Below are 26164 nucleotides of genomic sequence, written 5' to 3'. Positions count from 1 at the left end.
CCAAATGTAAATTATTTTTTATTGAAATGAGAGCATATACAAAACAGAGTGATATGATGGTGAAACTTTCTGGCACTCCATAATTTACAAGTTTATGAAAAATATCACATTAAATTTCCCTGCTGAAAAATGTATCCTGAGTTTGAATATGAAAACGCCTTATACTTCATTGGTAACGAGGCGTATCATTTGTTAAAAAATATTTTGAAACCGTATGCTCCCAAACATGTAGATGAAGAGAAGGAGCTATTGAATAAGAAAGTATCAGTGGTGCAAAAAATGGTGGACTGCAACTTCGGAATACTATCCACAAAATGAGAATATTGCACAAAGCAACAGAAAAGTCCTGGAATTCAGAAGCTATTGTTAAAGCTATTTGATTTCTCCATAATACAGTAATTGACAGAGAGAATAAACAAATGACACTGCAGAGATCCTATCCTCCAGTGTGATGTCTGAGTCTGAATGTTTACAGGACCAATTGTTCAGCTTATTCATTTATTCTTTTCCGTTATGTAAAAGTTACAATAATCAGGTGTAATCTTCATAAAGTTCTAAACATACAGTACTTTTGTAGGCATTTAAAAGTTTCTGTGTTCGGCCATTATCACAGAGACCAAATACGTAAGTCATTAATTATTCTATTATTTTGAAAAGGCTTGATGCATCTATTGTAGAATTTATAGGGGGTAATGGATTATATTTTACAGCTAATAATTCAATTATATTATGTTTAATTTACATTTTCACTCTTTTTTCTCATTGCATTTTTTCCTTAATTTCATGCACAAGTAAATAGGACAAAATAAGTAGGAGCCAATATAGAGAACTATTTATCACTGCAATTGGTTGTAGCCTATTTTCAACATTTATCTAAAATGCATCTGTTATGATGCGAATTGTGATGCTAAATAGTAGTTCCATAGAAATTTTCCCTTATTAATCGCTTCTTGTCCACGGGTACAGTGTTACGACACAACATGACCATCAGTATGACAGCAATGAGTCAGTGCATAGAGGGGACGATGAAGTGACCTTATAACAACCAATCACAACGATAGCTCAAGGCAGCTGCATCCTGAAATATCAAACCAGTTTGATTCCTGGTGAACGGCGAGATGCGCAGCAAGATGCATGGTGAGGTGCGTGGCTCCAACATGTTTGGATTCATCTGCTACTGTAGGTTTGTTCCCTCGTCGTCACACGGCGAGATGTGCGATGAAATGAACAACTCCAAGATGCTTTTGGCCTAAGGAGAGCTGTCCTACACCTGGTATGCTTGTCAAAATTAACCTTACATACACCCTAGAACCTTAAAAAGGAGAATTTGTTATACTACAACGTGTAACCGTACGTATGTACGACCCCCGAGTTTTTAGGTTAGGAAATTTTCGTATATAGTTTGTTAGGTTAAAATCATGTAATTTTGTTTATTTACCATGTAAAAACGTAATATTATAAGAAGAATGTATAGTTAGGGAATATTGCATATGTTCATCATTATATTTTGTATAAATTTCCGTTTGGGTAAGAGTCTGTAAATATGGCCTAGCCGTAAGGATTGTGCAACCGGGAAAACTGCGACTATATCGGGAAGGACGGTTGAAGTCAGTTGGATGTGTTGCAACAGGTGGCTTGAAAACACGGGGTACGGCAGGTTGTATCGGTTGAAGAATTGGAGTGAATCAATGTGGACATACATGAGTGGACGGTCTATGTCACATCATATACTCGATAGCCAATGCGAGGGCTTTGTTTTGAGCGAGGTTTGTGTTGACAGAGTGACGCGGGAAGAAGTGCCGGTGTGAGCGCTGCTACCACTAAACTTTTCAGGACGCGATTACCACGTGTAGCAAGCACGTATAAGTGGGTACGCGTGTGCGGCGAGTCATTCTGATTCTGATTCTCATTGTGTTTCTGACTCTGATGCTGATACTGTGTGTTTCTCATTTGTACTGGTCTGCGGGAGCGACGTATTTGCGCAGTTTGCTATACGATCTGCTATTGTACGTGAGTATCTGTTACGGAGTGATCATGGTATAATCTCAACGACTTACCGGCTTTGCAGTGGACTTTCTGTAAAAGAAAGTGTTTGTTTGGAACTTGTCACCCGAGTATGCAGCTTCAGTTGGTGGAGAATTTTGCTGTTTGCTTGCCTCCGGACATGTAACGCTTTCTGTCCAGCCAGCAATTGTAAAGAATTCAAGACGACGAAGAAGTGTAAATAAGGTTAGGGATGCTGTTAGTAAAGAAGGTTGCATCCATGTGTAGAGAAATAGTCGTCGTACTTTTGTCTACCAGATTAGGATTCACGGTAACAGTGGAGTGCAGTGGGGCTCTTACCTGGAGGTATGTTAAAAGTATAATGATGTTCGATTTTTAGTGATGATTTTAATGATGTGTAATTTGCCTTTGTAGACGGCAAACGAATAAATCTCGTGAAGAGATGATTTTGTTGGGTAGTATTGTGTATATTAGCTCTATGTAAACAGCAAGCACTAAGTGGGTTGCATAAGTGTTTATTTTGTTGGTGTTTGTCACATATTAGTTCTTATTCTGGGAGTAAAGTCATAGAATCAAACTTTAAGCGAGTCTTTTGTCAGTGGAGTGAGGCTTAACCTGGCATGTTACCCAAATTTAATTTCAGGGGTTATATAGCAACAGGTAAGGTTACAAAGCAAGTCTGGAGCTTCGTCAGCCTGATGACCGTCGCCTTGGGAGAGGGAGTGGCTCGTTGCTCTACATAATTAGATATTCCTGCAATTGTTTTGCAGGTGGCGCCCATTATCCTTGTTATTTACACTTATTTGAGTCAAAGTTTATCTGTTCAGTATTTCAATAAATTGCAGTAGTTACAAACGATACACACGACGAGGAAAACGACAACACATTTTTATGATTCCAAGAAAGGCTATTATTAGAGACACAACAATCTGATAACTGCATACAGAAGATAAATCTCCACAATGGAATTACTTTCCGCATAGCAATTCCTAATGAAAAGGAAGTTCCCAGTGAGGGAATTTGATTTTTCACACCAACAGAGCACACACATATATATAAAAAAGGGCACCCCAGCATCAGTGGGTATGATCTGACACATCCCACTCTGATGAGCCTAATGTCAGGTCTAAGATGAAACACTGGTTTTATAGAGCAAATGCCCAAAAAGCCTTACATGTAATTTTTATTTTTTTGCTAGCGGCTTTATGTCGCACCGACACAGATGGGTCTTATGGCGACGATGGGATAGGAAAGGTCTAGGAATTGGAAGGAAGCGGCTGTGGCCTTAATTAAGGTACAGCCTGATGTGAAAATGGGAAACCACGGAAAACCATCTTCAGGGTTGCCGACAGTGGGATTTGAACCCACTGTCTCCCGGATGCAAGCTCACAGCTGCGCGCCCCTAACCGCACAGCCAACTCGCCCGGTATGTAATTTTTAATATGCTCTATTGGTGTGAAAAATCGAATTCCCTCATTGGGAACTTAGACTTTCCACTACATAACAGAAGTACAATATTAACTGTATAGTGTTATGCATCACTGATCAAGCAGCAAAAATAGATTTTGAGACATTTACACAAATGCAAAATACTTTGTATTAATTCACTTTCCTGTGAAATGTAATTATACATCAAAATGAAAATTAAAACAATTTTCTTGTTAATATATCAAAATTAGTGATATTTCAAATACACTGTCCCAATCTGAGATAATGGTGCTTATTTATTTAATGCTTTATTCTGGTTCCTTTAGATTTTTTGTTTTGCATCACTTGATTAACCAACAAAATTGTCATTCAGTGATTTGATTTGGCTTCAAACAATTCAGTGCAGTGTAGAATATGGTCATTTTTAACAAATATTCTGCTCATTTAAGTACATGATCTAACAAAGGCATATGATAGTGTTCTCAGGGAGGTGGGGAAAATCACGATCAAAAAGAGTCTGGGTACACAAACTGTAGAAATGCTACAAGCAATGTACAAAAACTGTGTCAGCAGCATACAGACTCCATTTGGAAAGACAGAATGGTTTTACAAACGACAGTGGACTAAGACAGGGGAGTGTGCTGTCGCCATTTTTTTTGTTTCTAATGGTTATGGACTAAATTGTAAAGGAGACAAAGGAAGCATACGGAAATAGGGAAATGATGTTATTACTATTTGCAGACCATATTGTATCTGAGGAACAAACAGCAAAGAAGTACAAGAACTTGATGCAATGAACAAGAAAACTGAAAAATATGATATGAAAATCAGTGCAGAGAAAAGCAAGATCATAGTGATATCAAGAGGAGAAAGACAACAGAAAGGCATTATGAAAATTGTGGTCAAAGTCTTGATATTGTTGACAGCTTCAAATACCTAGGGGGTGAATTACTGCAGAACACAAGGCTGGACATGGAGATTAGTAAGAGGGTACAACACGGCAATGCATTCTCCCACAGTGTAAGAAACCTTGTCTGGAATAAGGAAGAACCAAGGAAGTATAAAAAAATAATCTACAAAACGTATTATGCACCCATATTGACCTGTGCAACTGAGACCTAAACAATGACAAGGAGAAAGGAGTAGAATTCAAGCCAGTGAAATGAAATACCTAAAGGGCATACTTGTGCAAACCAGTTAGCAGCAGACAGTTTGTATGTATGGACGGAAAGACAGTAGCTCGTGCAAACCAAGAAGCGCAGCTTGCGTAAACTTTGCAGCCCCAAAGATTTTACTAGTGCAAACTAAGTTCGTGCATTGAAGTTTGAGCGTGTAGACACGTTAGCTCAATTCGTGCCTAAAAACTCTAAATACTTTCCAGTGCGGGTAGGTGTAAACAATAATGTCAGATATAAGAAATTGTTCGCCGGCCCCGTGGTGTACGGGTAGCGTGCCTGCCTCTTACCCGGAGGCCCCGAGTTCGATTCCCGGCCAGGTCAGAGATTTTTCCCTGGACCTGAGGACTGTTTCAAGGTCCACTCACCCTACGCGATTAGAAATGAGGAGCTATCTGACGGTAAGATGTTGGCCTGGGTCTAGAAAGCCAAGAATAACGGCCGAGAGGATTCGTAGTGCTGACCTGCCTGTAATCTGCAGGCCTTCGGGGCTGAGGAGTGGTCGCTTGGTAGGCCAAGGCCCTTCAAGGGCTGTAGTGCCATGGGGTTTGGTTTGCTTTGGATAAGAAATTGTTCAAAACAGTTTACTGCAGAATTTATCAAGCTCTACAAGTCTCTGTCATGTCTTTGAAAAGTAAAATCCAAGGAGTATTCTGACAGGAATAAAAAGAATGTTACATACGACAAAATGATAACTCATGAATAGTTACACGGGCCGTGAAAGTCTAAATGATAATAACTTTAGTTTTGTTACACATTTTCAGTTGTATAAAATGTGCAGTTCATGTTGAAGAGCCTGGAAGGACGTAGGTTCGAATCCACATCAGGAAGTCGTAAAATTTAAGAAACGAGATTTCCACTTCCGGAGGTGCATATGGCCCTGAGGTTCACACAGCCTACACCAAAAACGAGTACCAGGTTAATTCCTTGGGGCAAAGGCGCCCGGGCGTAGAGCCAACCACTTTACCCCATCATGTGCTGTGGTTAACAATGGTGGAAGCCTTTACCTTCCACTCCTCCAAGGGCTTTCATGGCCTGTATGGAGGTGCCTTTGTCTTTTGTCATATTGAAGAAAAATAGTATAAGGAAGAAATAGTTTTTATAACATCTATTTATCCATGATTTCATTATAGGATGTTTTTCTAATCAGTTCACTTCTGTGAAATGTTTACAGAAGGCTAGTGGTCACTACTAACATTTCTTCCCCATTTTATCTTTACAGAGAAAACCAAGCGCCGACAGAGATTCAGTAACAAAGAATTCATTGCGTAGTTCCTATCGCAAAGAAAAGAAGGAGGTCAAAGACACGCTGAAGTCAGGTAGCAGCACAGAAGACGTTTATGTACCTACCTTGTGGTACTACAACCTACTGCAGTTTGTACGAGGGTAATCCCAAAAATAAGGTCTCCTATTTTCTTTATAAATGCAGAACTCTGTTCGTGTGGCTGTTGGTCACAATATTGTGAAGAGTGTTTCCGAATGGAAATTCTAAGTTCCCATAGAGGGAATTAGATTTCCACCAATAGAGTGTTTCCTGCGCTCGCATATAAACATGCGCACGCCGCGCTGAGGTACTCAGTCTTAAATTGACAGGCGTTGAGAATGGAGCTCCATATTGGATGTTACCGCCAAGTGCGAAGTGCGCACAGTTATTCAGTTTTTGAACGCTAAAGGTACTGAACCGATTGAAATCCATCGCCAATTGACGGAAGTGTATGGTAAGCTGTGCATGGATGTCAAAAATATTCGTAAGTGGTGTAGAGAGTTTGCAGCCGGTTGGACTGAAATTCACGACGAACAAAGGAGCGGGAGACCGTCAATTTCCATTGAGACAGTCGTGAAGGTTGAGCAAATCATGCCTGAAGATCGGCAGAACACCCTGGATGCACTTTGGTTCCTGAGGTTTCCCAAAGCGCCGCTCACAGAATTTTAACGGAAAAGTCTAAATACTGGAAGGTGTGCGCAAGATGGGTGCCACGCATGCTGACTGAAGATCACATGCGGCAATGAGTTGATTCTACCTGCGCATTTCTTCAACGCTTTGCAGCCAAACGCACAGCTTTTTGGACTCTATTCCGGGGTATATTGTGCTGGTGGGAATGGGTCTATCTATGATAGTCAAAGATTAATTTAAAACTTTAAAATAAAGGTTATATTTCTTTTCAGATATTAAATTTTAACAAACAACAAGATTTCAGGTACAGAGTTAGTTTGTACAAAACAGAAAAACCAAGAATTGATAAGTTACGATTTGAGCTTGAAGCTCATAATTTACAAAGATTCCAACATCTCTAATGTTGCGCTTAGTTAGATAGGAAAAGAGACGAATCTCCCAATTTGTTTCACAGGAAATTCTAAATCACAATTTTCAAGAGCACTTTGCTCCAAAGGTTACAAGTTATGACCTTCCAAAGGCACCACACAAATATATTACATTACAAAGAGTCTCTATGCTCTATAAATTCGACCAAGGAGACTGCACTCCCAAACTCCAGCCTTCTCAAGCCAACCTTTAACTTTTACATTTGCTCAATAAACCTTACAATTTCTGGCTTCTCTAGGCACAACCGACATTTAACAAGACTGTAGCAGTTGTATTTTAAGAAATAATACAGGGGTATCATACAGTCAGGTCAGGAGTGATCCTGATACCGTATCCGACAGTAGACGGTACTACCTGCGACTGTCTGGCCGAGGGTTGGGCGGCCGACACCAAACCCGACAAACTAGGAGAAGACCAACAGCTACGGGTGGAGGAGTTTTTCCCTAGAAGGTTTGATGAGACCCTTGTGTAGGAAATGACACATAAATTCATCAGCTGCTGCCTTGCAGTGAGGTAGGGGACTGCCAAAGGCTAAGGGAGAATACCCCTGACAGAAAATCCCCAGCAGTGTTAGGCTTAGCAAGTCAACTGAAGGGTTATATCGACTGCTTTCAACTACAAAACGAGCCTCGGAACGCAAAGAAAATACTGGATAGACACGTCTTCTCAAACATCTGCAACGTATGATGACCGTAAGGCTGATGTTCAAGTACGATGTTCTGAGAAGAAGCCCAAAAGAAAGAGTCCTAAACACAGAATTGGAACATTAAATATCCTGACCCTGACTGGCAGAAGCGAGGAGCTGATAGATATGATGGAAAGGAGGAACCTCTGTATTCTTGGCCTGAGTGAGGCAAAGTGGAAGGGAAGAGGAACAAAAAAGCTAAGAAAAGGATACAAACTACATTGGAATGGAAATAAAACAGAAGCCAAAAATGGTGTAGGTTTTATATTAAGAGAGGACATTGATGTCATCAGTGAGGTAATATATGTTAATGAAAGAATTATTAAGTTGAACATCTCTCTTAACAAGAGTGTGCTGACAGTAGTCCAGGTGTATGCCCCACAGACTGGCTGTAACGAAGAGGAAAAAGAACAATTCCGAACTGATTTAGAAGAAGCTATAGAAAGAGAGGAAAATATCATGATAATGGGAGATCTAAATGCTCAAGTTGGATCAGACAGGCGTGGATATGAAAATGTACTAGGTCCACATGGTTATGGAGACAGGAACCCAGAAGGAAAAAGTCTTCTAGATCTATGTGTAAGGAATGGCTTGAGAATAAACAACAGTTGGTTTCAGAAGCAGCTAAGTCATAAACTAACAAGATACAGTTGGAATGGAGATACTAAAACTCTGATAGATTATTTTATATCTGACAATGAAGCAGGAAAGACCATATGTGATGTCAGAGTTATACCAAGTGAAAGCCTGGACAGTGACCACAGACTTCTCCTCGCAACAATAAAGCACATTGAAATTTATAGACCTCAGAAATACAGGAAACCAAAAATTAAGACATGGGAGCTAAAGAAGACAGAGAAACAAGTTGAATACACAAAAAAAGTGACCAATAAATTACCATCAGATGCATTACAAGAAAGCAACATCGAGTGGACTAGATTCAAAGAAAGCATTGTCGGAGCTACATTAGAAGTTTGTGGTAAAACTAATAGCAAAATGAAGGGAAAAGAAACTCCTTGGTGGAACGATCGGGTGAAGATTGCTGTGAAAGTGAAAAATGAAACCAGGAAAGCCAGAGACAAAGAAATGCAAAAAGGAAGTCAAAGGAACGAATCTAGAGTAAACGAACTGCAGCAGAAATACAGAGATCAGAAGTTACAAGTAAAGAAAATTGTGGCGGAAGAAAAACAGAAAGCTTGGACTGATTTCACAGATAAACTAGAGCAAGACAGCAAAGCTAATTCTAAACTACTTTACCGAACAATACGAAATATAAGAAGAGACAATGAATACATAACAGCAATAGAGGAACCAGATGGTAACATAGTTAGGGAGGAGACAGAAGTAAGGAAGATCATGAAATCCTATTTTGATAATTTATACAACAGTACTGGGAAAGACTCCAATGATGTAACCACGCAGGTCAGTTTAAGCTGCAATGATGAGCCTGACCAAGAGAGTCCACCAACATGGAAGGAAGTAGAGACGGCCCTTAATAGTATGCCCAAAGAAAGATCTACAGGATTTGATGAAGTCAGTGCAGATATGATCAAAGCAACTGGTGCAATAGGAATACAGTGGCTTCATAGAGTAATTAATGCAATATGGAAGGATAGGAAAGTCCCAGATGATTGGAAAAAGGGAATAATAATACCTCTCTTCAAAAAAGGAAGCCGGAAGAAATGTAGCAATTATAGAGGGATCACTTTATTGTCTCATGGTTTGAAAATATTTGAGAAAATACTTGAAAAAAGGCTAAGGAAAATAATAGAACCACAACTACAGGAAGAACAATATGGATTCAGAGAACACCGATCAACTACCGATCTCATATTTGCACTTAGAATACTGTTAGAAAAGCATTGGGAGAAGGGCAAAGACTTAACACTAGTGTTTTTGCACCTCGAAAAAGCATTTGATAGTGTTCCAAGGAAGACTATATGGGAATGTTTAAGAAAGAAGAATGTACCCAAAGGGCTTATCTAGAAAGTTAAAATGCTTTACGAAGACTGCTGCAGTTGCGTACAGATAAGAAACGGTAATTCTGATTGGTTCCAAACCACTAAAGGAGTGCAACAAGGCAGTACCCTTTCACCATTACTTTTTATCACTGTCATGGATGAAGTCATGAAAGAAATTAAGCAGAAGAACAATATGGACATCAATGCATTTGCAGATGATGTAGTAATTTGGGGAAATACAGAGAAGGAAGTCCAAGAGAGGCTGAACACCTGGAATGAACATTTGAAAGCACACGGATTAACAATAAATCGAAAACTGTTACTATGTCTGTCAACAGGCAGAAGAAGAAAGGAAAAATAATGCTGGAAGGTACACAACTGGAAACAGTAGACCAATATAAATATCTTGGGTGTATCATTTCAAGTGATAACAGAATACAGCATGAGATTAACAACCGCATTCAAAAATCAGCTCAGTTTTACCATCAAGTTCGGAACCTCCTCTGGAACGAACAAGTTCCCTTAAGATCAAAGCAGATTCTATTCCAATCATACTTCACCCCCATAACAACATATGGCCTAGAAACCTGCACAAACAACCCAACAAGTGGACAGCAAACTACAAGCTGCAGAAATGAAGTTCCTACGAACTATGGTACAGAAGACAAAAAGGGACAGGGTAAGGAATGAAAGAATAAAGGAGCAAGCTGGTGTGTACCCATCCCTGAATGAAAAAGTGACAAGGGCCCGTTTGAAATGGTTTGGCCATGTCAAACGAATGGACGATGGAAGGACAGCAAAACAATGGCTACACACAGTCGTGGCCGGAAAACGACCGGTAGGAAGACCTAGGAAGAGGTGGCTGGACCAAGTGAAAGAGGACATAGGAACAAGAGGAATCAGCTGGGATGTCGTCTTGAGAGAAGAGTGGTACATGGACAGACAGAAGTGGAGAGTGCTCGTAAACCACACCCGGGCAACTGGAGTGGAAAACTGATGATGATGATGAATACAGGGGTATCGAGTACCCATACTACCGGGCCTTCGTGAAAAAGAACAGGTTAAATTACTGGCCCAAACTCAAAAATGTATGGAGGCGTACACTTACCCTCCTTGAAATCATCAAAGGTTAAAACCCTACTTGGGCTTGTGGCTCGACGATGCAGAGGCTAATCCCACACTACTGAGGTGACTAGATGGACAAGTTAAGTTACAATTTACAAGCAAAAACAGTTACAAAATCATAATCACCTCAAGATTAATTGAAGGGGAATTCGAGGGCTATCCCCGGTTTTCAGTTTAAGTACTTATGACTTACTTGAACTTTTACATCAGAAGGAAGAAAGTTTATATTTTAGGAAATTGACTGTTACATAGTTAAAGACCTTCCGCTCGAATCAGCTTGCAGAGTTAACTACAGAGATAGAACAAAGGTGGCCATTACCTCAGCCGATGTTCTGCTCGCCGACGGATGAGGCCCCCACCTCCTCTCTTAACTCGCACACTCAATAGCACGACGATCAATAAGACAAGTTAGCTCAAAAAGGCGTCAGCTTTTATACCCGAGAGGAAGGTTCGAGAAGGCTCTACACTAAAACCAGATACACCCTCTCATTTTTATTAGACAGTCGAAAAGTTAAAAGAAGCCTATGATTGGCAGAAAAATACATACACAAAATTTTCTATTGGTCAAGATCCCAAGTTGGCATGATAAGTAAGAAGTGTTACAAACCTTGAAGTATCAAAAACATGGAAAGTCAATTCACTTCAGAAAACCTATGAACACAAAATTTCTTTAAATTTCTAGTTATTCCACTTTGCACCAGAGTGCATGACATAACTTCTTTAATAGAGACATCTATGGAGAAAAGTCCAAATATCTTGCAATAGTTGTTGTAAACTGTGATACACTCAAAAAACAAAAGAAATCCAGTCAGTTTAGGAAACCTTAAAATAACACATTACTCTATCACTTTAGTAGCGACATCTTTTGGTCAACGTCCCAACTTCTTTCACTAGTTGTTTCAATTTTTATGTGCTAGATAGCATTCTTGAAGGCGCTTTATTTAAATGCACGGGGTTGAGGTGTACCTCCCGGTACAGGCTCAATTGCCACGTATGACAAAACCTGGGCATTCCACTTTACTACAACTGAGACCAAACAACAATCACTCCATTGGCGGCATCCCTCTTCGAGCACGCTGCGGAAATTCAAGCAAACACAGTCTGCCGGTAAAATCATGACAACTGTGTTTTGGGATCGAAAAGGGGTATTGTTGGTCAACTCTATGCCCGCTGGGACCACAATTAACGCTGACAGGTACTGTAAGACCCTGAAAAAACTCAGACGGGCAATTCTGAACCGGAAAAGAGGAATGTTGAGCAAGGGCGTAAACATTTTCCATGACAATGCTCACCCACACGTCGCCCTGCAAACCGTTACTCTCCTGCAACAGTTTCAGTGGAACATCATTCACCCACCCACCCTATAGTCCCGACTTGGCGCCCAGTGACCATCACTTGTTCCCTAAGTTTAAAGAACATTTGGCTGGAAGGCGATTCAGCACCAATGATGAGGTGAAAGATGAGGTTCACAACTTGATGAACAGCATGGCGGTAAGCTGGTATGACATGGGCATACAAAAACTGTCACAGTGTCTACAAAAATGCATTGACCGAAATTGTGATTATGTAGAAAAATAGCTAAATGTTCAAGCTGTAAAATGATGTGAACCATTGCAGAAATAAACAGGTCCATGTACTTATAAAAAAATAGGGGACATTTTTGGGATTACCTTCGCAGGTGACCAAGAAACCCCTCTAATACCGATCTCCAATTTTGAAGAAACACTTTTTGAGGTACATGTTGTAACAAAATTATTTTTTGAATAAGTTTACTATTGCATTTCATACAGTCCACTCTGTCGGTAAACACTGTCTTCACTATTCTAGATATTTATCTATTATTTACATTACACATTCTGCTCTGCCAGGGAACATTGCCTTCATTATTGAAATAAGCTAAAGACTCTTGTCTAGTCTCCTTGGCATCCCTGGAACTGCCTTTGTAATGTCCTCTTTCTATATCAGCTAAATTAGAATCGCTTGTTTTTAACCCTACTGACAGTGAGCCCAACTCAGAGTCCAAGCTTCCGATTGGTGGATATGTGATAGAAAATTTTCTTCTTAAAAAGTTATGAAGCACACAGCACGCCATAACTACAATTTCTATATTTTCAAGTTTCAAATTAATACTGCCATGAAAAATTCTAAATCTAATTGCCAATATGCCAAATGCATTTTTTCTGCATTGCGCCTTGCTCTTGATAAATGATAATTGAATATACTATGCTCATTTGTTAACACTCTTTGATTAAAAGGCCTTTAAAACATTTGAAGTCAGGGCAAATACTTCGTTGCCTATAAACACATAGTTGAGGATTTTACCTGAATTATTCAGCTATTGCGGACCAGGGATACATAAAGAATTACTTTTCAGTTTATTGTAAGTTCAATTACATCTCCGTCGGAAATTCTTCCATTCACACCAAATTCACATATAATTAATTCATAATTTGCACTGATGACTGCCATCAGTACCATACTACGGAATCCTTTATAATTGTAAAAATATTAACCACTCTCTGGCGGCGGTACAATCATGACGGGTTTACCATCAACGGCACCCAAGCAATGAGGGAAATTCCATCTATTCCCAAATTCTAGTGCTATTTGTCTCCATTTCTCTTGCAACCTTGGAACCTTCTTTTTCAGGATGAAAGTGACACAGATTCAATAACGAATAACTCTACCCCAGAGCCTCACCCACCGTCACAATCATCCACCTTCTGACCTAGGCGTGTTATCTCCTACCCCGAACACACCCTTATCGCCCAGACACTGAAGAGGAAGAGAAAAACAGAAGTAGACAACTTACTAACTTGTATTGGAAAACAATTGAAGGAAGGAGAGCTGAAGATCAACACAACATTTATGGGCGATGTATTGCTCATAAGCTTCGGCGTTTACCGAATAATCAACGCATTTATGTGGAAAAAATAATGAAGTAGGCTATTTTTGAATCAGAATTAGGGAACCTAAACAGAAATTGTTGTGTATATTCACCTACGAGGCAGATGCCTCCAAATGTGCCTGCTTATAACAACATTTCTCTGCCATATATCTCGCCAATGTCACTGTACAATCCACATAATATGCCTTCATACACCGCGATAAACTAATCACCAGAAATGCTGTGTTATACTCAGTCTTGTAGTACAACCACCATGAACAGTAACCACTTCAAAGCATACATTTCAATAGTGCTGTGCAAAACAGCATTGCTGATTTTGTGAAAAGTTACAAACCTGTTTAATTATTAATCTTTCGCAAGGTTATTGTTAACTGCAATTATTGTAATAATTTTGTCTTTAATAAACATTGATTTTAACTTACCTTCATGAATTCTTTGCTTAAAACCTTGTAAGTGGTTTGACGTATGTGCAGAATTATTATAGACAAAGCTTCATAAGAAATTGTCGTCATAAATCTCAAATCTCTGTACGATCTTCCTGTAGCTAGGAACCTTAAAGTGCAACTCAGTCTTTCGTGTAGAGATATAGATATGTGCATCACAGTATTTCGACGTTCAATTAATTAGAGGCGTTACTAAACGAAACAATTTGGTATATGCATTTTCATCCATTCTTAAATAATTACGCCAGTCACCTGGATCTTCTCTTAAGTCGTTCGTTAAATTTACATGTGAATACATATCTCTTTTTAACAACCATTTTTTGCTCCATTTCCATCTACAATGTTTACTTCTCTTCTTCTTTAGCAGCAAACAGTAAAAAAATAACTGTAGCAAAAGTAAATCGTCACTTGGCCACATTGCTGTGATAGCACCTACTCCAAAGTCATATGTTGTCGTATTGAAGTTTGTGCAAATTTACTTGTGCTGTGTGGACGCTGCACAGTCTTCCGTCGGTTTTGCACAAACTATACCGCACAGGTATGCTCGAAGTAAAGCCTGCACATGTGGACGGCTCTTGAGAAGAAGCACAGGAAAGACAAGGAAAGACAGATTGAGAAACAAAGATGTGAGAAAGGACGTAGAAATGGTAAGCCTAAATGAGAGAATTGATTGGAGACAACTAGGATGGTTTGGACATATAAAGAGGATGGAGGAGGAAAGAATACCAAAACAGATGATGGAGATGAAGTTCGAGGGGAAGAGTGCGAGAGGGAGACCTAGAACAAAGTGGATCGATTCAATAAAGAGGAGTGCAAGAAGAGAAATCCTAAATGCCCCAACCCGGCAGAAGCTTGATAAGGGGAAAGGAGGATAGTGATGATCTGTTATACTGATCATATTTGTTTTCAGACCTCTTTCACTAATGACTGGAATCGACTAAATAGAACAGAAGATTTTAAACATTAGAATTATACCATAAACTGCTCATATAAAAAGTTCCAAAATAATATTTTACATATTAACAGCATACAACATGAAATAGCGTAATTCAAACTAAGAAATGGTGGTTAGCCACTTAATTAATTTAATGACTGAGAGGTTGGCATTTGGTTAAACTTAATTTCCTGCAAAGCCATATTATTAATTTTGTGTGGCTATGTCTAGCCAGGTGCAACCCTTGCAAGGCAGACCCTCCGATGAGGGTGGTTGCACCTGCCATGTGTAGGTAACTGTGTGTTACTGTGGTAGAGAATAGTGTTATGTGTAGTGCATTAGTTGCAGGGATGTTTGGGACAACACAAACACCCAATCCCCAAGCCAAGGAAATTAACCACTTAAGATTAAAATCTCTGACCCGGCCAGAAATCAAACCTGGGACCCTCTGAACCAAAGGCCAGCACGCTAACCATTTTGCCATGGAGCTGGACAAAACCATATTGAGAACAAAGTCTGAAAAATAAAGTAAGTGAAGTTTACACCCTGAGCTACCAGATGGGGCAATACTCTTAAAAATAAAAATTATCCCTTAGTCAAGTGATGCATAAACCATCCAATTTATCTTGCAAGGTGACACTACCATAATCATCTTTGACAATATAAATCAAAGCATTTAACATGTCAATAATATTTATATGTAAATTATATGTTACTACTCAGAACTATGCATTGAAAACGTTCAAACTCCTGATTATAATTCTCACCTGTGTATATAACCCTTGCGATGAATATAGTCTAGGCCCTGCAGCACATCCTTCAATATAAATGCTATAGCAAGTTCAGGTAATCCATCCACAAAATGATTAGTTAGCAAATCATGGCAACTGCCAAATGCCATAAGTGGTGAAATGACATACACCTCAGGACCAGCTACAAATGCCAAGTGATAAAGCAGAATGTTTGGGTGCTGTAGTTGGCGAGTCAAGATTATCTCGTGCTGAAAAATATTCATCACATATTAATTTCCAGATACAAATGAAGTGCTAACAGTCAAAGAGTAGCCTACTCTCTGTCTCGAAGAGCTTGAGGCTCAACAAAAACACAGCCTAACCACATGCATACATTGCTATTGACTTTCATGAAAACATCTGCTACCTTACTCTACACTGCACAACATAACATTAAGGTACACTTTACAAGATTACTTTGAAAAAATGTACTATTTAATACTAGTTTCTGTTAGTTTCATGGAGACGCCAAAAACGCACATGTTTATAAACTGATTGGTCACACCTTAGCCACTCACAAGGAAATGTGCAGCTAGGACAATACTCAAGCAGAGGCTGCTCTACCTCATTAACAGTTCCTCTGTCCTTTGTAGTTTCGTGGTTACAGGAACAAATTTCTTCATGAGTACATATTTATTTAAATGAATATAACTATCACCATTGATAATAGCAAAAAATATTCTCTGTGAACAATACTTGCACTGAATACTAACTACTGTTCATTCAAATTAAAGTAATGTGCATAGGTTGGATTCAAAGGGGTATGTAATAATGTAGTTTAAAAAAAATAAGGTAACAAGTGCTCGCATGGGGAACCTTTATTTTACAAGCAGATATAAGGGCACGCAGTAGTAGGACTCTACATAGTCAAGCACTTGTTCCAACAGTACACCAAGGCATCGATGCCAGCATGGAAGATACCTGCGTCCAGTCCCTGAAGCAACATAATGGCGGCATGCTGAACGACCATATCATCGCTGAATCCCTTACAATCCAGGTGCTTCTTGAACAGTCCAAAGGTATGGAAACCACTGGGTGCCAGGCTGGGGTTATAGGGAGGATGGTCCAGCACCTCGCACTGGAAGCGCCGTAACAATTCACGCATATTGTTGGTTATGTGTAGTCTGACATTGTCCTCTAACAACACAATGCCTGTTGAGAGAAGTCCAAATCATTTACTGAGAACTGCTACCTGCAAACGCTCAAGTGTATCACACTAACTGGCAGTATTCCATGTCACTCTTTGTGAGGAAATCAACCAGAAGCACGCCCCTGTGGTCTGAAAAGACTGTTACCATAACTTTCATCACGGATGGAGCTGTTAAAATTTTCTATCGAGGTAGGAATGAGGGGTGTTTCTGTGACACTGATGCTCACTTAGCCTTTGGTGTCAAATGATGCAGCCATGTTTCATCTCTTTTTTTTTTTTTCTTCTTCTTAATGTCGCACCGACACATATGTCTTATGGCGACGATGGGACAGGAAAGTCTAGGAATTGGAATGAAACTGGCGTGGCCTGAATTAAGGTACAGCCCCGGCATTTGCCTGGTGCGGAAATGGGAAAGCACGGTCTTTCATCTTCTGTAACAATATGGTGAAGAAATGGTCATCTTTCCTCATCAAACCGCACCAAGTGCACGAGAGAGAATTCCATTTGAATGCCTTTCCGATTTTCTGTGAGGTGCTTTGGCGTCTACTGTGAACATTTCTTTCAGTAGTCCAGCTGCTCATGAAAGTCTGTGCACATTGTCAACTAAGATGTTGACTTCATTAGCAATGTTGGCAAGTTGAATGCAATAATTGTCCTGGATCAGGCCTTCAATACAGCACATGCTGTCATTTTTAACGGATGTGCTTCGCTGGCCAGATCATTGCTCATTTTGCATATCTGTCCTGCTGTTATCAAACTCTGTGCAACAATGCCAAACCTGTTCTTATGACGTTCGTACGGTACACCTCAACATGCAGCAATGAATTTTGGTTGATGAGGTGCCCTTCAGACGCAAATACCAGATCACACAACACATTTCCCCATTTCATCATGTTTCTGTGTGCACAGCCATCTTCCAACTGATATTTCGATGATCTGATATGCATCGTCTAACAGCTGTATGATAAAGTTGTGGTCTCCTGCTTCAGCCTTGGCAGAAAATTCAAACACGAGGGGGAATATGTCACCCGTGAGAGCTCTTGTTACCTTATTTTATAAAGCACCTTTGTATTTCACTGGCTACTAACCTTCTCTCCCTCCCCCCCCCCCCCCCCCCCTCTCTCTCTCTCTCCGGTCAGTCTATCTTTCTCAATTTACCATGCCTCAAACTCTCTGGGAGACAGAGGACTGAAGGTTGAATGTTAATATGAGACTTGGCTATGAATTAGTACTTAATTGAAAACAGGAGACAAGTGGACTTTAGTGCAATCTTAGAGCATCTCAGAGAATTAGAGTAGGTGAAGCTTTATCTGACCCTGTAATAATTAAGAGGGGAACTCCTCAAGGCAGTATTATCGGACCTTTATGTTTTCTTATATATATAAATGATATGAGTAAAGGAGTGGAATCAGAGGTAAGGCTTTTTGCAGATGATGTTATTCTCTATAGAATGATAAATAAGTTACAAGATTGTGAGCAACTGCAACGTGACCTCGAAAATGTTGTGAGATGGACAGCAGGCAATGGTATGTTGATAAACGGGGTTAAAAGTCAGGTTGTGAGTTTCAAAAATAGGAAAAGTCCTCTCAGTTTCAATTACTGCATTGATGGGGTGAAAGTTCCTTTTGGAGATCATTGTAAGTATCTAGGTGTTAATATAAGGAAAGATCTTCATTGGGGTAATCACATAAATGGGATTGTAAATATAGGGTACAGATCTCTGCACATGGTTATGAGGGTGTTTAGGGGTTGTGGTAAGGATTTAAAGGAGAGGGCATATAAGTCTCTGGTAAGACCCCAACTAGAGTATGGTTCCAGTGTATGGGACCCTCACCAGGATTACCTGATTCAAGAACTGAAAAATCCAAAGAAAAGCAGCTCGATTTGTTCTGGGTGATTTCCGACAAAAGAGTAGTGTTACAAAAATGTTGCAAAGTTTGGGTTGGGAAGAACTGAGAGAAAGAAGAAAAGCTGCTCGACTAAGTGGTAATCATATGATTATGATTTATTATAATAAATATGTAAGTTTGTACTATATTTTTATTGTATTGAAAAGGTGGCAATTGGCAAAACTAAAGGAATTGTATCACAAGTAGATCTTCAATACGGACAAGGAAAATGAAGTTTATAACCTGCAAAATAAGTGGTATGTTTCGAGCTGTCAGTGGAGATGGCGTGGAATGACATTAGTAGACGAATAAGTTTGAGTTGCGTTTATAAAAGTAGGAAAGATCACAATATGAAGATAAAGTTGGAATTCAAGAGGACAAACTGGGGCAAATATTCATTTATAGGAAGGGGAGTTAGGGATTGGAATAACTTAGCAAGGGAGACGTTCAATAAATTTCCATTTTCTTTGAAATCATTTAGGAAAAGGCTAGGAAAGCAATAGATAGGGAATCTGCCACCTGGGCGACTGCCCTAAATGCAGATTAATATTGATTGATTGATTGATTGATTGATTGATTGATTGATTTTCAGCATGACTCTTTATTTTAAAAATCTACGATATTTGATCAGGAGTTAAATGTGATCACCTATATGGAAAAGTGACAACAGTAGAGATCAAGACTGTTAGAAAGAAAATCTTGTAGCTTCATGCAACTAATGATCTTAAGAGACCATAAATTGTCTTCTGTGAAATCCGAACCATTGGGATGCGACTTTACGTTGACGAAATCTGACTGGTATTGACCAGTATTTCAGTTACGACTGCCCCAGTAAGAAGCTGATGATGAAATTGATCGTGACCACAAGATTATTAGCAGTATAAATAATAACAGTAAGCTATATAAATTAAAAAAGGAATTGAAAGAACTACAACTAAATATAGCAAAGCAGGCTGCAAGGGACAAGTGGCTACAAGATTTTTAATACTAAGGCTATTTTTTAATTAAGAATGGTTAAAATCCCACACGTTTGTTCTTTCGTACATGCACACTGACTCTCAGCCTCCCCATGTACAAACACATATTCTGCTACAATGATATTGTGCTGTTGCTTTTTAGTATGCAATGGAACTCACGACGACGATTGAGCGGCCTGCCAGATATGAGATATGGTCAGTTATATGGTTCTTGACTGCAAGGAATGTCCCACTATCTGTGAAATGTATGACCCCAATGATGTGAATGATGGAAAAGTCCGTAAGTGGGTAAGGTTATTCAAGGAAGGCCAAGAGAATGTTCATGACGACCCACACTCTGGTCGGTCATCTTCGATCAGTGACGGAGCTTGTGCATCAGGTTGAAACCACCCTTCGTGCAAACAGACAGTTCACAATATCCTCTCTGTCACTTCAATTTCCACATATTTCAAGGTCAGTTCTCTGCAAAATTTGGACTACAGAAATTTGTGCAATCGGTAGATTCCAAAGATACTGACCGAGTAACACGAAATGAACAAATGTGCCAGTACTTTATTTCTGACCTGGTAACATGAGGAAGGCGATGTGTTACTCTACCACACTGTCACGGGGAACGAAACATGGGTGTCCCACATGACCACTGAATGTTTGTTTGTTGTTTTTTTGTCCAACCCTTGTCCCGTTTCTCTACGGGGTCGGGTATGAGGCGAGATGAATCTGTCGTGGCGGGTTTTTATGACCGGATGCCCTTCCTGACGTCAACCTCATTAGAGGAGTTAATGAGATGAAATAAATGACGTGATAAATACATGATAGTAGGAAGGGAGAGGGTGAAACCCAGTGCTGGCACATAGCCTACTCTTGTCGAATAGCACCAAGGGGTCTGCTCAAGGATTAACATCCCCATCCGATGGACGAATCACCATCAACAGCGTCATATATCCTCACTCCATACGAGCACTGCGGAGAGGTTTGGAATTTAATCCAGGCTTTTGGGAAGTAATCTAGTGATTAGAAATTGTATACCACCACGTCTCCTACCCTGATGGCCAACATTCTGATGGTGAATTTTTTTTTTCGACCACGGGACGCAAACCAGCTAAACACGGTGTCAGACCATTTAGACTTCAACGCCTCAATGATCATGGCCACCAGGCCACACGACCACTGAATCCCAGCAGCAATCAATTGAGTGGCAACACACATGATCTCTGATGAAAGTGAAATTCAGGCAGACTATCTCAACTTGCAAGATTATGGCAATCGAAACTTGGGACAGATGTGGTATTCTGCTAGTGGACTTCATGCTACCACAGACATCAATCAATGCAGCTGTAAATTATGCGACCTTGATGAAACTTCGCAGCAGCCTTCTCTCTGTCTGAGTACTGTTGCTTCATGACAATTCAAGACCTCATTCTGTAGCTCAAACACAAGCTAACATTGAATTGTTTGGCTGGCAGCAATTCGATCAATCTCTCCCCCCCACCCATAGTCCTAACCTTGTGCCTAGTAACTACCATCTCTTACTTCATCTGAAAAGGTTCCTCACTGCAAGCATTTCCACACTGTTGAGGAAGTGAAAACAATGGTTCAAACATGGTTCTCATCACAGGCAACAACTTCTATGATGAAGATTTACAAAAACTTCTCATGATACAACAAATATTTTTGAACATAAATGGAGACTATGTGGAAAAAGTGGGACAGACGTGTAAAACAAAATGAAATATAAATTACCCAAAAATATTCAGTAGTATTTATTTTATTGCAAAATGGTCCTTACTTAAAAAATAGCCTTTATACATAGGCAGTGGGGAATACAAAAGTCCTGTAATTACTTAAAAATAAAGTGGACAGCTCATAGTTTACTACGAGAAGTAAAATTAATGAACAGTTTTCTTTAATAAATACCGAACTTACAAATCCACCAAAATACAAGTAGTCTACATGCAAAACAATTCAAATACAGATCATCATAATCTAACAAAAAAATGGGTGAGAGGAAAGTGAAATCATACTTCAATTTTTGTACAAATCATGAATTAATTTTCATTACAACATTTTGGTAAAAACACTGCAAGAATGAAATTAAGACCAGTAGATACAGTTGACTCTGAAGTGCAGTATACATTATTTCTCCCCACTGACATATATACAATCTTCTATTCATAGAATTCACACAGGGCACTCGCTTTTTCCGCTGGGCCTTGAACTACGGACTCCACCATCACTACAATGATCCTGTCGTCCCGTGGAGTTGCCATCCTCACGACGCCGGAGCTGTCATCACTGCTTGCAGGCTTCATCCGTATCTCCAGATCTGTCGTACTTTCACACACCGCACTTGCTTTTTCCGCTGGGCCTTGAACTACGGACTCCACCATCGCAAGCATCACTTCGGACCGCTTCCCGTCTGGTTCGTTGTCCTGCACGACATCAGTGATCACTTCAGTTCTGAGGGAGCACACTTTGCTGCCCAAAAAATTGATTTGAGACTTTTTTCTTGAGAATGGGCCTCAATTTCTTCAGTTTGGGCCTGAATCAAAGCCGTTAATTGTGCGAACATAATGCTTTACCGGTCATTGGTTTCTTCCTCCGAGGTGACTTCCAAGTCGAAACTGTCTGGGTCCTCTTCATTGTCTATCAAATCCTGGTGCAGCCTCTCTTGTAAGTCCGCTTTGCTTCCAGTCGTTGGTAAACCTCGGGATGCCAGCGCTTTCCATAACATTGCTACGGCCATTTGGTTGATCTTCACTGCCGAGTCTCGAAGTGTCCTGTCCTGTCGCCAATTTATTGTTCTCAAATGCAATTTTATTTGACGGAAATAAATATCACACAAGAACACGTTCACTTCCTTGTGTAAACTACTTTAATTGTCACTGTAAGTCACAACCCACAATTACACACAATAGCACGTGACACTACAACACTTAATAGCAGAGTACCCTGAAGTCGATTCTGACAAGTACAGATATCAAGACTGACTCGCGCACTATAACATACACTGTCTTGAACTCCCTGACTCCACCTCGGAGCCCAACAGTCACTCGCAGTCCATCACTTGCCTTCGAGTCAAACCTGACTCCGAGTCCAACACTGACTGACTCGCTGACTGACAGCTCAATAGATATACTCTTTGATCAACAGCCTAGAATTATCTATTTCTGGAAGGGTTATTACAACACTCCAATGGAACACACTCGAAACATCGATCGACCAGCTAGTCGAATGGGTACTCAAACTTTCATTTACTGTTTATGAATACACACAGAATTTTCTCCAACATTCCTAATGTCTCTACATGTATCTGATTCACACATGTGGAGCATGAGTTCATATTATTTTCGGAAGGCTTATCAGAGACCGATCATCTCACTTACATACTTCCTGTGAGGGAATAGAGTTTCCAGAACCCTTCATATATATATATAATTATAGTATAATAAATCTAATATGCGAACATTATAGAGTTTTCTTTCGACTATATAGATTATGAGGTTAAACTTATACACAATACGTATTTGAGGTGGTTGTTGTTATTTGAGTCATCAGTCCACAGACTGGTTTGTTGCAGCTCTCCATGCCACCCTATCCTGGGCTAACCTTTTTATTTCTACGTAACTATTGCATCCTACATCTGCTCTAATCTGCTTGTCATATTCATACCTTGGTCAACCCCTACCGTTCTTACCACCTACACTTCCTTCAAAAACCAACTGAACAAGTCCTGGGTGTCTTAAGATGTGTCCTATCATTCTATCTCTTCTTCTCGTCAAATTTAGCCAAATCAATCTCCCCTCACCAATTCGATTCAGTATCTCTTCATTCGTGATTCGATCTATCCATCTCACCTTCAGCATTCTTCTGTAACACCACATTTCAAAAGCTTCTATTCTCTTTCTTTCTGAGCTAGTTATCGTCCATGTTTCACTTCCATACAATGCCACGCTCCACACGAAAGTCTTCAAAAACATCTTTCTAATTCCGATATCAATGTTTGAAGTGAGCAAATTTCTTTTCTTAAGAAAGCTCTTCCTTGCTTGTGCCAGTCTGCATTTTATGTCCTCCTTACTTCTGCCATCGTTAGTTATTTTACTACCCAAGTAACAATATTCATGTACTTCATTTAAGACTTCATTTCCTAATCTAATATTTCCTACATCACCTGCCTTCGTTCGACTGTACTCCAGAAGTGTTCCTCGAGGTCCTGCTCGATTAGTGAATTTATTAAGGACTAACACTTATGCAGAGCGCATTAATTGTGAACCTCTATGCATATTGTGCGCAATAAAATTTATTATTATTATTACTTTTGTTTTGGACTTATTTATTTTCATCTTGTACTTCTTACCCAAGACTTCATCCATACCATTCAGCAAATTCTGGAGATCTTCTGCAGTCTCAGATAAAATAATATCATCAGCAAATCTCAAAGTTTTGATTTCCTCTCCTTGGACTGTGATTCCCTTTCCAAACCCTTTCCAAATTTCTCTTTAATTTCCTTTACTGCCTGTTTTATGTAAACATTGAAAAGGAGAGGGGACAAACTGCAGCCTTGCCTCACTCCTTTCTGGATTGCTGCTTCTTTTTCAAAGCCCTCGATTCTTATCACTGCAGACTGATTTTTATACAGATTGTAGATAATTCTTCGTTCTCTGTATCTGATCCCTATCATATTCAGAATCATAAATAGCTTAGTCGAATCAACATTATCGAATGCCTTTTCTAGATCTACGAATGCCATGTACGTGGGCTTGTCCTTCTTGATTTGATCCTCTAAGATCAGACGTAGAGTCAGGATTACTTCACGTGTTCCTACATTTCTTCTGAAGCCAAATTGATCTTCTCCCAACTCAGCTTCAACTTGTTTTTCCATTCTTCTGTAAATAATGTGTGTTAAAATTTTGCAGGCATGAGATACTAAACTAATGGTGCGGTAGTTTTCGCACCTGTCAGCACCGGCTTTCTTGGGAATAGGTATAACAACATTCTGCTGAAAATAGGATGGGACTTCTCCTGTCTCATACATCTTGCACACTAAATGAAATAACCTTGCCATGCTGGTTTCTCCTAAGGCAGTCAGTAATTCTGAGGGAATGTCATCAATTCCAGGTGCCTTGTTCCCATTTAGGTCACTCACAGCTCTGTCAAACTCTGACCTCAAAATTGGGTCTCCCATTTCATCAGCATCAACAGCCTCTTCATGTTCCAGAACCAAATTATCTACATCTTTACCTTGATACAACTGTTGGATATGCTCCTGCCATCTTTCTGCTTTGTCTTCTTTCCCTGGAAGAGGCTTTCCATCTGAGCTCTTAATATTCATACACCAAGATTTCCTTTCTTCAAAGGTTTTCTTGATTTTCCTGTATGCAGCATCTACCTTTCCCAGGACCATACAGCCTTCGACATCCTTGCACTTCTCCTTCAGCCATTCTTCCTTAGCTACCTTGCACTTTCTATCCACTTGATTCTTTAATCGCCTGTATTCTTTTCTGCCCTCTTCATTTCTAGCATTCTTGTATTTTCGTCGTTCATCAATCAGGTCTAGTATCTCCTGAGTTATCCACTGATTCTTAGTTGATTTTTTCTTCCTTCCTAACATTTCTTCAGCAGCCCTACTGACTTCATTTTTCATGACTCTCCACTCTTCCTCTATAGTGTTTCCTTCAGCCTTTTCATTTAGTCCTTGTGCAACATGTTCCTTGAAACAATCCCTCACACTCTTTCCTTTCAACTTGTCTAGATCCCATCTTTTTGCATTCTTTCCTTTCTTCAATTTCTTCAACTTCAGATGGCATTTCATGACCAACAAGTTGTGGTCATAGTTCACGTCTGCTCCTGGGAAAGTTTTGCAATCCAACACCTGGTTTCTGAATCTCTGCCTAATCGTAATGAAGTCTATTTGATACCTTCCAGTGTCTCCAGGTCTCGCCCACGTATACAGCCGTCGTTTGTGGGGTTTGAACCAAGTATTGGCAAGGACTACATTATGATCAGTGCAGAATTCAACCAGCCGACTTCCTCTTTCGTTCCTTTGTCCCAATCCAAATTCTCCTACTGTACTACCTTCTCTTCCTTGGCCTACCACTGCATTCCAGTCTCCCATCACAATTAGATTCTTGTCACCTTTTACATATTGTATTAAATCTTCTACCTCCTCATATATTCTTTCTATTTCTTCATCATCCACTGAACTAGTAGGCATATAGACCTGCACTATTGTGGTGTCTATCTTGACGACAATAATTCTTTCACTATGCTGGTCGTAGTAGCTTACCCGCTGCCCTATTTTCTTATTCATTATTAAACCAACTCCTGCATTTCCCCTGTTTGATTTTGTGTTGATAGTTCAGTAGTCGCCTGAC

General features: G+C 39.8%; 1 protein-coding gene across 1 annotated transcript in view; it reads right to left on the bottom strand.

Moving 5' to 3' along the window:
• The window catches only part of Stlk (Ste20-like kinase), a 208043-nt gene that overhangs the window by 93278 nt on the left and 88601 nt on the right, over nucleotides 1–26164 (bottom strand). The window contains exon 3 of the mRNA XM_067147566.1: nucleotides 15754–15986. Coding sequence (XP_067003667.1) covers nucleotides 15754–15986 — 233 coding nt within the window. The remainder of the gene's footprint in view (nucleotides 1–15753; nucleotides 15987–26164) is intronic.

This window comes from Anabrus simplex, chromosome 5 (genome assembly GCF_040414725.1).
Source record: "Anabrus simplex isolate iqAnaSimp1 chromosome 5, ASM4041472v1, whole genome shotgun sequence".
Taxonomy (NCBI): Eukaryota; Metazoa; Arthropoda; class Insecta; order Orthoptera; family Tettigoniidae; genus Anabrus; species Anabrus simplex.
The sequence above is the reverse complement of the archived record's forward strand: the minus strand, read 5'-3'. Positions and strand labels throughout refer to the sequence as shown.